The 14497-nt window shown below is 40.6% G+C and overlaps 2 protein-coding genes across 2 annotated transcripts; one reads left to right on the top strand and one right to left on the bottom strand.

Moving 5' to 3' along the window:
- Positions 1-2: 2 nt before the first annotated feature.
- Positions 3-7148, bottom strand: nup85 (nucleoporin 85). The gene is made up of 19 exons (XM_048245076.1): positions 7005-7148; positions 6539-6632; positions 6285-6447; positions 6098-6168; positions 5921-5964; positions 5719-5788; positions 5317-5438; positions 5065-5199; positions 4337-4459; positions 4075-4206; positions 3850-3956; positions 3565-3648; positions 3385-3450; positions 3062-3213; positions 1523-1640; positions 1328-1428; positions 953-1104; positions 666-761; positions 3-266 (listed from the first exon to the last, which is right to left on the bottom strand). Exons 1-19 carry the CDS (start codon positions 7035-7037, stop codon positions 168-170), a joined length of 1962 nt encoding a protein of 653 aa, XP_048101033.1. The 5' UTR covers positions 7038-7148; the 3' UTR covers positions 3-167.
- Positions 7149-8512: 1364 nt separating this feature from the next.
- LOC125296895 (small ubiquitin-related modifier 2) lies at positions 8513-13435 on the top strand. The gene is made up of 4 exons (XM_048247048.1): positions 8513-8575; positions 9426-9557; positions 9820-9891; positions 11812-13435. Exons 1-4 carry the CDS (start codon positions 8555-8557, stop codon positions 11872-11874), a joined length of 288 nt encoding a protein of 95 aa, XP_048103005.1. The 5' UTR covers positions 8513-8554; the 3' UTR covers positions 11875-13435.
- The last annotated feature ends 1062 nt before the right edge of the window (positions 13436-14497 follow it).

Here is a 14497-nt window from a genome sequence, read left to right as displayed (position 1 = left end):
AATCTCTTACAAATGTGTACAAACTAGGTACATTTTATTATCAAGGAATCAAAGTCTCCATTTCAGCCCTTATTATATATATATACACACACACACACACACACACACAGTACAAAATGGCAAACATACAAATAATAAACACAGTTAAGCCTCAACTCCAGCACATCTCAAGCTTCCACGGTGCCCTCCTTCACAATCGCCATGGCGAGGTTCCGAGCCAACGCCAGTCTGAGGAGCTCGATCTTTGTGGTCTCAAGGTCTTCCTCCTGGAGAGACATTTTAAGAGCCATGTAGGTTAGACTACTGCATGTCCTTAATTACTAGAAACAGCCTTTATTCTCATATTCAAGTGGAGACTCTTGGGGAGGTGTAAAATATGGGGTGGGGGGGTTGGAGTTGTAACGCCTGCGAATAGTCAATCAATCAATCAATCAGTTCCTCACCGGCTTAAAAACAATCAACCTCCACCTGAAATAGCTCACCACCACTATTTCAATTTCTAGGAAATGATGTATGTGTGCATGAAGTGCGACCTAGTTAGCCATTACTGAGACAGGCTGTTTTTAGTTTCAGCCCCTGTAAATTAATTGACATGAAGGCCTTATAATTATTCGTAAGGCACTTGAAAACATGATCAGGAGCCTGCCCGAGGATGGCCTACACACCTGCATGGGTCGGTCAGGGTTGGGTGGGGCCTTTCCAGAGGTCAGCTCCTCCAAGCAGAACATCAGCTCATGTGTTTGATCCACTGAGAAGATCACCTGTGCCATTAAAAAAAAAAAAACACAAAAAAAAAAAAAAAAACATGGGAAGGTCAGAAGAACATTCTGGTTATGAACTCGCTCTCTGAAGGAGAACACAAGGCGCAACCTTTTGGGATATTGGTGATGGCTGAAAGAGAATTACCACGACAGCAACACAGCAAGAGAGCAGATTAGACGTATATATATACCTCTTTCTGTTCAAGCAGTGGCAGTGCGTCGATAAGCAGGGTCATCCAGAAGCTCTGAGGGGCAATCTTAGCAGTCATGAGGGACAGCAGGAGCTTGGCAGCCTCTGTGAAGCGCTTCTCTCCATACAGCCTGTGGAACTCCCGGTATTTACCTAAACGTTCCGGCAAAGCACCACATGTTCAGGTGAGGCATTTTAAGGGGCATTTTAAGGATACCCTATGTGAAACCGGGTATCCGGGTGCACTACAGTTTAGTTGTGGTCTCCAGATGTCAGTGCGCAAATGTCACTAAAGATGGATTTATTAATAGAGTATAGTCAAAAAATGCATATACTGTATGCACTGGTTTGCCATTCTGGATGTCCCAGTGCCTACCAAGGAAGGTGAGTCTGTCGCTCAGTAGCATGGCTGGCCCCAGGTTGTCAATCAGGTCCAGGTCAGAGAAGGTTCCGCGGGAGCAATAGTCCTGAAGGAACCTGAGGGAGTGAAGCACCATCAGGGTATTCAGATTCCTGACCGTGCATGTTATGATGTACACAACAAGAGTAAATGGTGGTGGGGTGTTTGTACCTTTCTGAAATGAGCGTGGCGAAAGCAGCATCTTTGGCCCGGATGGTCCAGGAGAGGGCAGAGCCCAGCCGGTTGTTCCGGAGCGCCCGCTTGGCCATGATCTTACAGATGCTGCGCACTGTACAACAACCAGAATACAACTTGGAATAACACACATCTTTTACATGTATGTATTACATGTATAGAAACCCATTGTATATGCTATTATATATATATATTACATAGTAGCATATGGTCTTCTTTCAGGCAGAGTCCTGCACGGGTTCAGGTACCCGACGGGTGACCTGCACATTTTGATGAAACGGGTGAAAAATATTCTACTGTGTCGGATGCGGGTCGGGTCGAACACGGTGGGGTCGGGTCAAACTGCGGGGGACACGGGTCTAAATCGGAATGAGCCTTTCATAAACATCACATGCGTACTGTATGCGTAACAATATGTTAGTAACACATCCTAAATAATATGCCTGCAATTTAAGTTGATAAAAGCATTTGAAATGCATATTTCGTGTGTAACCTACGTGCCTTCCCAAAACTCTCTAGGCACCTATACTTTCACTTTTAAAAATCACATGCGCGTAGTCTGATCTGCCTGTAGTCTTTCAGAACGAAGTGGCTGCTTACATTCATTAAAAACACCTAAAGATGACTCTTTTGACATTTTGTCATAGTGGAGAGAGCATGCTCGTTTATTTCCCAATATTGCTTAGATTGTGAGATCTATTGCCATCAAGCGAGCCAGATTTCTCCTATGCGTGGGAAAAGGTAGGCCACATTGTTTCCCATCCAATCTTGCACTCAAATAATATTTATATTTGCCGATAGTTGCATAAAGTTTCATAGGCTAATGCATAATCCGGTGTAGGCTATGACCGACCCATTCATTCATTTAATGTAGGCTAGCCTAGGCTACCACATGACTGCTGTTAATCTAAGTTTAATGATGTGTGTGCAGGGCGGTGTTTAAATCCTAAATTAGGCATTTGCGTGGCGATAGCCTTGTAGCCGCATCTGCTTGAAGAGTGGTAAAATGTGATCACTCGGAGTGTTGTATTGTGTTAGCCTAGGCTACTTTTCATCATGTAGGATAGGCCTGTAAACTTAAGCTGAAGTTGGATCTGCAGTGTTAATGGTTGTGTAATTAGTTCCTTAAACGTGTGTTTAACTTGTAACTCGCGTACAGCTCGGGTGTCGGTTTTATTTAATGCGGGTCGGGTCGGATACGGAATTTAACTAGCTCTGGTGTCGGATAACGGGTCGGATGCGGTTTTAAACATGACGGGTACGGGTGGGTGCGGATTTTTAAAAATGGACCCGTGCAGGATTCTGCTTTCAGGGACTCATGAACTTTATGAACACTATTATAAACTGTTGGAGTAGAAGAGAAAAGATATAATGACGAGCGCTTTAAGGCAGCAAGTTTTGTAGCTAGCACAGGAGTAAACAAAAGAATTTCCACTCTACCCTTTGAGAAAATCTCTATATGGGGGATATGTGTGGGTGAAGATGTGTGTAATGGGTGCGCCAGCAGAGGTTTACCCTGTTCATTCATCTGCCTGTTCTCACAGATGCGCAGCACCTTCAGGGCCTTCCGCTCCGTGTCCAGGGGCACGCGCTCGATCAGCAGTTCCAGGTACACCCGCCCGAAACCCTGGCAGTGGTCAAAGTAGTCCACTGCCAACTGCCACAGACTGGTCCAGGCAAAGAACATCATTCAGCCTCATGCTTACACTGGTATTATAACATGACCTGAATGGCCTCTAAAGATCAGATTTGAAATGACTCTCCCTTCCCCCAAACACATCCCATTCTGTGCCCAAATGCTGAGCTTGCTCAGACTGCAAAAAGCAAAGGACGCCCACCTGTGATGTGTGAACAGACCCGAGGCGTACTCCAGAAGCAGGAACTCCCGCAGGTTTGAGCCAAAGCTAAAGACACCACAGAACACACAGGGGAGGGACATCAGTCGTGAGGAACTGTGTTGGATGAAGCGCTGCTATTTATTTGAAGTGTGTGACTGACTAGGTAACAGAAGAACCTACTGAAGATTATGGGACTGCAGCAGCTTGCAGTGATGCAACAGATCAGTTAAGTGGGCCACAAACCACCAGTTGTTGAGAGCAATGCTGAAAACAAATACACAGAGAAATATTGAGATATATAAACTAATGTCTTTTATCCAGGAAAGAGAAACAGCCGTTACAGTGTAGCTTTCTTTCAAAATAATGGCATGCCTTTGAGGGGATTTGGCAGTTTATTTAATGACCTGTGAATATTCCAAATCCAAGTTGTGTTCAGTGTTAGTTATACAGTACGTGAGGGCCCACCTGCAGTCTTTTATGACTTGGTGAATGTCAAATTCAAAAGCTGCGAGAAGAATGCTGTCCAAGGGCTCAGGGGGACTTTGGGAGTCCAGGAACCTGTCCATGCACATCTGTAAAACACAAAATGCTGAATCTCTCTCTCTCTCATGCTCCCATATATAAAGCTCTTCGGAAACTCAAAACACATGGGACAGTGTTCTCCCTGAGATTTAGTGAGGGGGTACGCACCTGTGCGTAGTAGTGTAGGTCGATGGGCTTGACTGTGGGGTGAGTATAGAGTAGTCTGGTCACCACATAGTGATACCAGGTGCTCAGCAGCTCCTTGTGCTCCAGAAGCGTGTCATCGTCACCCAGCAGGATCTGAGGAATCAGTTTGCACACACACAGCATCATACATTTATGAACTGTACTTTACTGTCTGGTTGTAGTGGTTGACCTAATGATAGACATGACCTGATACACTATGAACACAAATCTTGACCACCCTCACCTTACAGATGGTCTCCAGGTGTGGGTTGCTGGCGAAGGAGTTGTCCTGAAGGCTGGCATCACACTCCTCATGCCATTGTCTCCACTTCACCTCAAACTCAGTCAGCGTCTGTGTGCTGCTAGGCTGCAGAGGAAAGGGGGCATATACATACAGTATAGAACATTTGTGCAAGAACAAACCACTACAACATTAGTGATCTAAGATACTTGTTTCCTTGCAATGTGCCATGCTCGATTGACCTAGAAATAAATGAGTTTGTTAAACAAGGGCCTAGTTATCCTATTTTGATGTTCTGATTTCCATGTCACTTGAACGTCACAAGGTACATTGACAGGTCTTCCAACTAAAGATCATTCACCAAATCCATTATAGTTGCAAACTATTACAATTAACGTTTTGAATCTACAATTACATTAGGTTAACTTCAAGGCTATGATCCATAAACTAACCAACAATATTAATAATAGCCTGGCCTTCCATGAGAGTTTAATTGATTAAAAGCTGCTACCATATTCATAACAACAGTCACCTCTCTTGATAGACAATCTCCTAAATATCTAAACAATCTCTATATCTATTCTCTTGCCTCCTTGTAAATCTTTTTTCAATGGTGTCGCAATAAAAATAAACTTTTTATTACCGTCACATCACACATTTCCCTGGCAAAATGGCAATGGCTGCAATATCCAGCTAGCTAAGAAAAGCAGAGCTTAAAATTTGGTGCTTACATTGTAAATTGGCATCTTCTGAAGTAGGCTGTCCATGCGCTTGAATGTGGTCTGCGCAGCAGGCTGCAGCACAGCCTGTTTAGCTAGCATAGACCGAGCCTCCTCCATCCTCCCCTGCAGCACAAAACTGATCACCTGGCAGGGGTTAGAGACAGAGACAGTGAGACACCCACGTGCCACCACACAGGCATCAGACTACAGACTACAGACGTGGCTTAGGCAGGATGAGGAGCAGGAGAGCCACATACATACCACATCCCAGAAAAACTGGTGGCGTGTGGGACTCTCACAACGCAGGACGTCCTGAGCCTTCTCATCCACCTCTGCTTTGTGGAGCCGTACCCAGTCCAACAGATGAAGCAGCAAGGAGCCAGCTGAAGAAAAACAGAGATGCAGCAGCTAGGATTCAGAATGGGATTTTCAATAATATCATCTCAACCCAGCAAATAGTTCACATTCTCTTTACTACAGCAAGTTTTAAAGTGCAAAAAAAAACATTTGTTCAGTAAAGGTTTTTGCCAGGAAACTTGCAAAAGCTCCATTAAAACACTCCTGCCCAGGCACTGACTAACTGCCCAGCAATCCCACCCCATTCCTGCTAGAGCAGTTTGTGTTATGTGTCACTACACCAGGGGAGAAAGGCACAAACTCTACCTGGAGCAGCATCAATGAAGAGCACCTCACAGAGGTTCCAGATGAGCTCCACAGCCAGAAGAATAGACACCTGCAATGAAAGGAAGGGTTTTTGTAAATAGATTTGTATAGAAATGTGTGTAATGTAATGTATGTAGAGAAAGTGTACCGCTCAGGTATGACCATATGCATACGTTGCTTTTCAAGACAATCAGTTCTATACCTGGTTGCCATACTGTGCTGCTAGTGCAGGATCTCGAGTTGACACTGGAGAGGAAAGTGAGACAAAGAAATGTCATTTTTCACCAAATAAGTAAACAAATGGTCAAGTCAAAGTCCTTATATTTAGAGGCTCTGAAGTCAGGGCCCAGATACTTAGAGCACTACTAGGAAGAGATACCTGCAATTTGTTGGAGCTCTTCCATGCACGCTCTTATAACAGACCTGTAGTTTTTGCTGATCCTGACAAATCTGCAGGAGGATGATTAAAAGTACAGCAAATGAATTACAATTACCCCAACTTGTAAACAATGGGAATAATATATAAAGAAGAATCTATATAGAAGTAAACAATATATTGGCCTTACTGTGGCTTTTTGTTTTTGCTTGGCAAATCATCTCTGATATTCTGAAGTCCAACAAAGATGTGATGGGACTCATTGAAGAGCTTGCGCAAAATTGGAGAATATATGTCTTCATCTTTCCTCACTACCTGCACGTCTGGACAGCTTGGTCCCACTGATTGTTTACCTGTTATATATTCAGTACAAATGTATTTAATCCGAAAACGTTACAGAGCTTGAGAACACGGTCTACAGGGAGTTCTCAATATATGACTCACCTGCGGCTTTGTGACTTGTCTCATAAACTAGGATGTCTCCGGGTCCCCATACGAAGCCAATGTGTTTTTCTTTTGAGTTTATTCCTGGGATAAACTGCAAAAATATGTTTATTTTCACATGTGCACCAGCTGCAACAGGATAGGTAGGCCTACACAATACTTTTCTAGAATGGCTGAATATGCGACATCTTCATTCAACAAATATGAACGAGTTAACGTTAACTAACGTTAACTGTTACTTACAGATACGTAACTAACGTTAAATAAATAAGTTCACGTCAATTCTGCGGCCATCATCCTGTTCTTTTAGATATAGTTCCCCATTATAGGCAACACAAGAACGATAAATTCTTGCAAAGTAAGCGGTGATAAGACAGACAGGCTAACATTGACGTTTAGTTAGCAGCACGTTAGGGGAAGGAGCATTTATGGATAGAAGAACGTTGATCTTAGATCTAGTACTTACAGTAATTGTTGGCTCTACATCTACCTCCTCCATTTAGTCAATATTGTTTTAAAAATATTTGCGAGATGAGATCTCTTGTAATGCGAATGGCCAAGAACTATGTCAAGTTCACTGCATTCACTGCATTCACTGTGTACGAACCATAGACAGTAAAAGAAAGGCACGAACTAGCCGCCTCAACTACAAGGACCTCAAGTAGTGCATCTTAGAGCCTGATCAAAATGGAATGCAACATTTTCTTTAAAATATCTCGCCCTATCACTGATCAAATTATGTATGATATTTAAATTAAGATTAAAAAATAATATGTGGTAGAAATTATCACAACCGACAATCAGGGGGAAAAACACTTTTCACTATGATCACTGATAACTAGTTAACAGAATAATTTCCATTAGGCTACCATTCATAGGCTTCCAATTATACCTTTAACAACATGCACTAAAGATAAGTAAAGTAGATGAATTGGGGTGAATATCCTTTATCCTAGGATAAAGGATATTCTAAATGTTTATATTAACTTGACATGCATGTGGATGTTAACTAACCCTCATATTGTAAAGTGTGCTTTAATGGGAACTATCTTAAATGAAACATTAGTTGTGTATTTCGTACCTTAATAACATCCCACAGATAAATTCTTAACTTGAATTATACTTAGCCAGGTCATAAACAAGATGGCTACAGTAGCAAGAAGGCATGGTGTTACCTGTGACTAGCTTAATTTTGATTAACAATGTGTTAACATTAACATTTAGTTAACATGTTTCTATATGTGACAATGTTACATGAGCTACTTAGGCTAATAAGAAACAAATATTGCCATGTTCTTTTGAGTTTATTCCTGGGATAAACTGCAAAAATATGTTTATTTTCACATGTGCACCAGCTGCAACAGGATAGGTAGGCCTACACAATACTTTTCTAGAATGGCTGAATATGCGACATCTTCATTCAACAAATATGAACGAGTTAACGTTAACTAACGTTAACTGTTACTTACAGATACGTAACTAATGTTAAATAAATAAGTTCACGTCAATTCTGCGGCCATCATCCTGTTCTTTTAGATATAGTTCCCCATTATAGGCAACACAAGAACGATAAATTCTTGGAAAGTAAGCGGTGATAAGACAGACAGGCTAACATTGACGTTTAGTTAGCACAGATGTTGAACAGATTTTTGCAATGACATGTTATTCATAAAACATGGATTGTTGTGCGCGTTCACGTGAATAGCGCGACCAAACCACACCTCCTAAGTGACATCACAGATCTTCATGAAAAGACAACAAAACAACTCATTGGCTGTTTTAAAACATTTCAACATGGGAATTCACTGGAGTAATGGCAGCTAGTCTCCATTAGTGAGAATGGAGCTAAATTGGATGGAATGCCGTATTGATTTTAGACAAAAAGTATGTATGGGTGAAAATGCGCGTTCCCTCGTGAACGCGCACGCAAGATCGGCTTTAAATGGGGGCGTACGCGCGCGCGCATGTTGACTCTTTGTGTAGCAGGGTAGAGAAGCCCAAATACAATTAGCTACCATGGCCGACGAAAAGCCCAAGGTGAGTGAATTTTAAGATTTCTTGCTGTTCAACTTTTACTCATTAAATGTAATATGAATGAAATAAAATCAAACTTCTGTCAGGTCTTTGGGGTTATTCCCCTTAGTGGATAAATACTGCAACTACTCCTTTGGAAACACCGGAAGAAACGTGAACGCGCTTGCAAAGGCGCGCAGTTAGCATTTTAGCTTTTCTGTTGTAGGACACAAGCTAATTGAATAGCTCTAGGAATATCTCTATCTATGAACGATATATGCACGAGAGCAAATACATAATATTCCAAAATCACTTTCTATAGGATGTTAGTTCATCGCCTGTTAACTTGCACCTCATGTAGCCTACGTAGTGGTTTAAGATTTTGGCTGACAGAGCTAACCAGTTTTTCTGGCTAAATTGAATTCAGCCAGTCAATAGTGTAGCATTGACCAACATAAGTGCTTCACTATCCGATTCTATGCTGTACTAGTAGTCATAATCATTGGTACATTGAAGGTGTCTTGATCATTTTGTTATCTCGAGTAACATTGTTAGGCGTTCTTATTAAGAAGTTGTCCAGAACGAGTTGACTTGACAAGCACGGGTTAATGTTATGGAACATGTGGAACAGTTACATTATGCAACAGTGCTTTCATAAAATCATATAGCCTAACTGAGTCTCAGTCTCCCTCACTCAGATATTAACTTTTAGAACTTTAACGTTATGTTAATCATATTTTGTTAAGAGAGGGTTTATTTGTGCGTGCCTGAACTTTAAGTCACATAGGGAAGTGGGGCTGTGTACGAATGTGCTATTGAAAAAAAAGATTCAGGTGACCCGGTTGAATCGTATGCATATGCTTGTATTTCGCAGGAGGGAGTGAAAACGGAAAATAATGAACATATCAATCTCAAAGTGGCTGGACAGGATGGCTCAGTAGTGCAGTTCAAAATCAAGAGACACACACCACTCAGTAAACTGATGAAGGCATACTGTGAAAGACAGGTGAGGTGCAAATAAAGTCAAATTCTCAGGGTGGAAGTGGGTGCAGCAGCAGTGAAGTAGGCCTATGTGAACTTGTGGTAATGGTTGTGCTTAATTGTTTGTAAATCAAATAGTCAAGGAAGACAAAATAAAAATAACAACCCTGTCACCTGGTGCATGATATCAATAGCATTTCACATATATAACCATTTGAATATGCTGCAAATATAAAGTTATAAATATATTTGCAAATATAAATGTAAATGTAGGTTTGTCATTTCAGGGTCTGACTATGAGGCAAATTCGATTCCGGTTTGATGGACAGCCCATAAATGAGACAGACACGCCTTCACAGGTAATTAAATCCAATCAGAGCCATAGAAAGAGAGAGTTGCGGCACTCTTTGATGTCGCTGCCACATGAACAAAAGTTCCAAAACAACAGTGTTGAATTGCTGTATCGCAGGCGGGTGGGATGTACTTCTGGATGCTGGAGGGCGTAATCTAGTAACTCATTGACTACTGACCAAGTGATTGGCCGTTTTCAGTTCCAAAACTCCCATAATCCAGCAACTGGCATGGAAAAGCGCCTCCATCTTTTTCCATGGTCTCTTAGGGGAGTGTCCCCACTCTATTTTCTCTACCGCTCTGAATCCAATGACCCGTCTCAGTCTGACTTGCCCACACGCAGGTCACTTAAACCATCCTGTGTAATTTATTCTTATCTTGAGCAGAGTTTGAATTACACTATGGCAATTGGGGAGGGGGTCTTTTCAATTCAAATATCAAGGGTGTACTAAGCCTGGGTGCCAGTCCGAACTTAGTCCTGCCCACAACATTTGAGATCGGGAAGTTCGGTCTGGCATTGCTCCATTGTGGAGCAAGTATGCTCGCCCTAGATTGGGCGAACCAATCAAATCGGGCTTTACGATGATGGACAGGTGAGCAACAGCGCCAGGTCTATCACGTTATTTGAGCATGCTTAGATTAGGTTTAAGTGTGAAACAAAAACACTGTGGCTAGGAGACATGGCTTTTAAAACCCCATATGGAAAATGCATAATATTATTTAATGAGGTTTTATCACTGAAAACAATTATTTCTGAAAACTTTGGCCAAAGTTGAGATGTGGGAAAACTCGTGGTTTCACTTTCATCAAGGGAAAACAGCACTGTTGCATTGTGACATGTTCCCTCGTTCGTTTGAAATCTCTGATTGACCACCTGTTTGAGGGATTTGCGAGAGCCTTTCCCAGCTGTTTAACATAGCATATCAGTGTTCAACAGAATTATTTTTCGAAACGGAGGGGATATAGGCTATCAGTTTTTCCTAATAGCCTACCCTACTACGTATCTCTTAGATTTCGCTAATGAGTGTTGTAGGCTATAGGAGTTATTGACGGCACTAACTTTTACAAAAGACCAGAAAACAATGTTAAGGCATTTGTGGAGAAGAAGGATGGTTTGTGTGTTTTCTTCCTACACCTCACGGTAAGCTATTTTGTTGTCTGATTGGTTAGGTCTATCCAATTGAATGCAGAAGAATCTGTATCCCCTGTATCGGGTGAAACACACCCCATAATTACGTCCCAATGGAGCAGTATCATACTCATATTCTGACTAGAATTTAGTATGACTACTTCAGGCTAGTGTAATACACTTGTGTGTATTAAAGGTAGCAAACCCCCACGAGTCTAGTTACGCTAGGCTAGGCTACATCAACACACACTAAGGTATGCATGAACATCAACAGAGAATAGCCTATAGGCAGTTACACAGGCAAGATTCAGAAGTTAAAAAAAAGCAATACACGCCAGATGTACATATAATATTATTATTGCAATCCTTCAAACTGTAAATAAATATTAACTTTTTGAATGTTCAATTAGGGCTTAGAACATAGACTTCTCCTGGAATATAGAATAAAGACATTCATCTTTTATCTAAACAATTTTTTTAACCTTTTGAAATCAAAATAAGGAATTGATAGGAACTGGAATTGATAAGCAGATTCAGAATCGGAAATCATACAGTTTGAGCAATACTCAACCCCTAATCACAATTTTAAGTGGGGTAGATTCACAGAGAGTATTGATCCTTTGTCCTGTTTATAGTATATCACAACATTTAAGATGCTCAGTAAACTCATGGTAAAAGGTGGCCTGGTAAACCAACTCATTCGCAAAGTGAAAGTAGAAGTGAGGATTTGACTCGCAGGAGTTAAAGCAGATTTTTTGCAACATAAAACATATAAACTGAATCAATGTTTTCTTGGCAGCTGGAAATGGAGGATGAAGACACAATTGATGTTTTTCAGCAACAGACTGGAGGCCTCTTCTAAAAGGGTGAAGAATGTTCCTCTTCTCCACCCTTCCAACTTATACAGCTGCACCTCCTCACTTTTCCCAATATCATGTTCGAGCTGAATCCGTTCTAAAGTAGACCATCTCACAGTTTAATGGATCTGCTGTTATACATTGGGGCTCTGTTTGTTTCATTTAGATTTTTTTCTTTTTGTACATATATTAATTTTGCAAGGCCAATGCTACATCTGAAAATGTTTAAGTGTATCGCTGCATAATGTTCCAAGCTCACTATCCTGGCACAGTTGGCTTTTACTAGAGGTTAGGTTTCAGATATGTTGGTGTTTTGTGCTGTGAGGAGACTAAGGAGTCCAATAGGAAGTAAGTAAACTTGGGTTTCTCTGTTGTGTCCATGCATCGCTAGTGTTCCTATACTTTAGTCACATGTTAGCCACATTGCTATCTCATTGGATTTTTGGTAGCCATATCCAGCCTTATCTATTATAAACTATACTAACAGGTTTTAAGTAAACATGAGCTTAACTTTAAGTAAGGTTCCTGATTCCTTTGTCCAAAGCTGCACATCACACAATATACATTATTACTACATTATTATCTCTCATACTCTTAATTCAACTCATCGCCATGGTATTAGCTTGCAATTATTTTATAACTGAGGTGGAGATGGCTGGTGCTATACAAACCAAATCCTTTGGCTGACAAATTAGGTTAGTTCTAAAGCCATTTGCAATAAATTTGTGACATATGCACTATCCTGTTACCGTGAACCAAATCTGTATATGTGTACGGAATTCTGCACTGTACCTAAATAGATATTAGAATAAGGTTAAGATGGACATGCATACAAATACAAAATTGCATCTTATCTAATTAGGGTTAGATAAATTAAATGAGATGCAATGGAAAAGCAGGGTAGCGGACAGGAGGGCGCTTGACGAGGTATGGACACAAATAAATCATTGCTTCCATTGGACAAGAATATATGAACAAATATCTCCATTTATACATGTATATGATTGGAACTGTAAAACCCTAACTTTTGTTCATAACCATACGTGTATTTTGTTTTGGTGGAATGGTGAGTTGAGAATGAGTGGCACCCCAAACAAAAAAGATTTATATACCAGCACACCAGTATTTACATGACATGATATCATGATATGGAGAGAGAACAACACAACCTTTATTTTGAACGCTTGTACAGTCATTTGTTTGATTTGCTTCCTGACAGTCTTCAGGTCATGATTAGCCTTACAGTGAATTTCAGAAAGTTGCGTACCACTTTAGAAGCCATAAGCCGTTTTGATTATGACCGGCAGGGGTTAGACCGCTTGCCTCATTCCCTGAAATTAGAGTGGCTCCTCACCCAACTTTTCTGTTATGTTTCATAAGATTTTATATCTTTATATTATAATTACAAATATATACAGTATATAGTAGCAGTCATGGATAGTATGGAACTGGTTGGATTAGGATGGAAACAAAATAAGGATGAACCCTGAAGGATGTTTAATTCAAGATGAGTATCTGTATTGTTGAATACATTTCTTGTTTAAATAAAGTTGTTCATTTTTTAAATATAATTCTAATTCCTTGACTTCTGAGAGGTTGTGGTCAGCACAAACAATCTCTATAAGTTATATTTATCAGGACAGACAGCCATGAGCTGCAGACAGCAGTGTGTGTGGGGGATTTGTTTTGAGATTTGTTTTGATAGTCGGAATCTATAAATGGATCGTTATAATGTGATACAATACTCAGCTACAGGCAATAGGTTAAAAGTCCAGCCAGCTGTAGGAAAGCTGTCAACGGAAAGCTATTTGTGACTGATACATGATTATGATAATGGCATAATGCGATATTCATGCTGTGGTTCCATGGCTAAACTTAGATTAAAACTGTGGGTCAAGATTAGCAATAATCCCATTATGGATTTATTTGCACTCTGAACTTTTATGTTACTGCATTTGTGATAACCCATAATTATCCAGGCTTTTATGTGTCATCGGCAGTTATGTATGTCATGTGTATTGTGTGTCATTGTGTCATTATGTATTGTGCTTCAGAAGTGGGGCACCCTTTCACCATCCCTCTTTAGCCTTTTGTGGGTTAACTACTGTACATGGTCCTGCCACTGAGAGGTGGAGGGTAAATCTTGGGGGGAGTTGGACACGGACCTAACAAGCTAATTAGGTTCTTTAAGAAGTGAATCGTTTGTGAGAAAGAAAGAAAAAACACCATGTAGCCTAGCATTTTTTTTAAATCATATGCCAGCTTAGATAAACCAAGTGAATGCAACAGGGATAAAGCAAAGGTGATTAAGGCTAACAGTGAAATTTACTAGATTGTAAAGGCTTGACATCATCAAATATACTCGGTCACGTTTGGTCTTTCTGTTCTTGAGTTGATATCAGCAGAATTTAACAGTAGGCCTATTTTAGGAATAAAGACGTGTGAGTTAAACAAAAGTACTGGTGCAGATTTAGGCTATTAACTGTCAAATTGAAACACTCGGTCTATTTGTAGCCTAGGTCTATCAGTGAAGACTGACAGATAGACTAGATTTTCACCCATTTGGATACTATACCTTGATTGCACTCAGTAACTACAGTCATAATCTGTGCTACATTTTAGCCCTTT

Source organism: Alosa alosa, chromosome 6, assembly GCF_017589495.1.
Source record: "Alosa alosa isolate M-15738 ecotype Scorff River chromosome 6, AALO_Geno_1.1, whole genome shotgun sequence".
Taxonomy (NCBI): Eukaryota; Metazoa; Chordata; class Actinopteri; order Clupeiformes; family Clupeidae; genus Alosa; species Alosa alosa.
This window is presented reverse-complemented; position numbering and strand designations above follow the sequence as displayed.

Bases quoted from the DNA above. Each gene is read 5' to 3' on its own strand.
- nup85 (XM_048245076.1), bottom strand. From the start codon at position 7,037: ATGGAGGAGGTAGATGTAGAGCCAACAATTACT. The intron at 3,649-3,849 runs GTGGGCCCTCAC...ATTTGTTTTCAG, and splicing joins CAAGTCATAAAAGACTGCAG to CATTGCTCTCAACAACTGGT. The intron at 1,641-3,061 runs GTAAACCTCTGC...GTTGTTGTACAG, and splicing joins CAGGCAGATGAATGAACAGG to TGCGCAGCATCTGTAAGATC.
- LOC125296895 (XM_048247048.1), top strand. From the start codon at position 8,555: ATGGCCGACGAAAAGCCCAAG. The intron at 9,558-9,819 runs GTGAGGTGCAAA...TTGTCATTTCAG, and splicing joins AGGCATACTGTGAAAGACAG to GGTCTGACTATGAGGCAAAT. The intron at 9,892-11,811 runs GTAATTAAATCC...TTTTCTTGGCAG, and splicing joins AGACAGACACGCCTTCACAG to CTGGAAATGGAGGATGAAGA.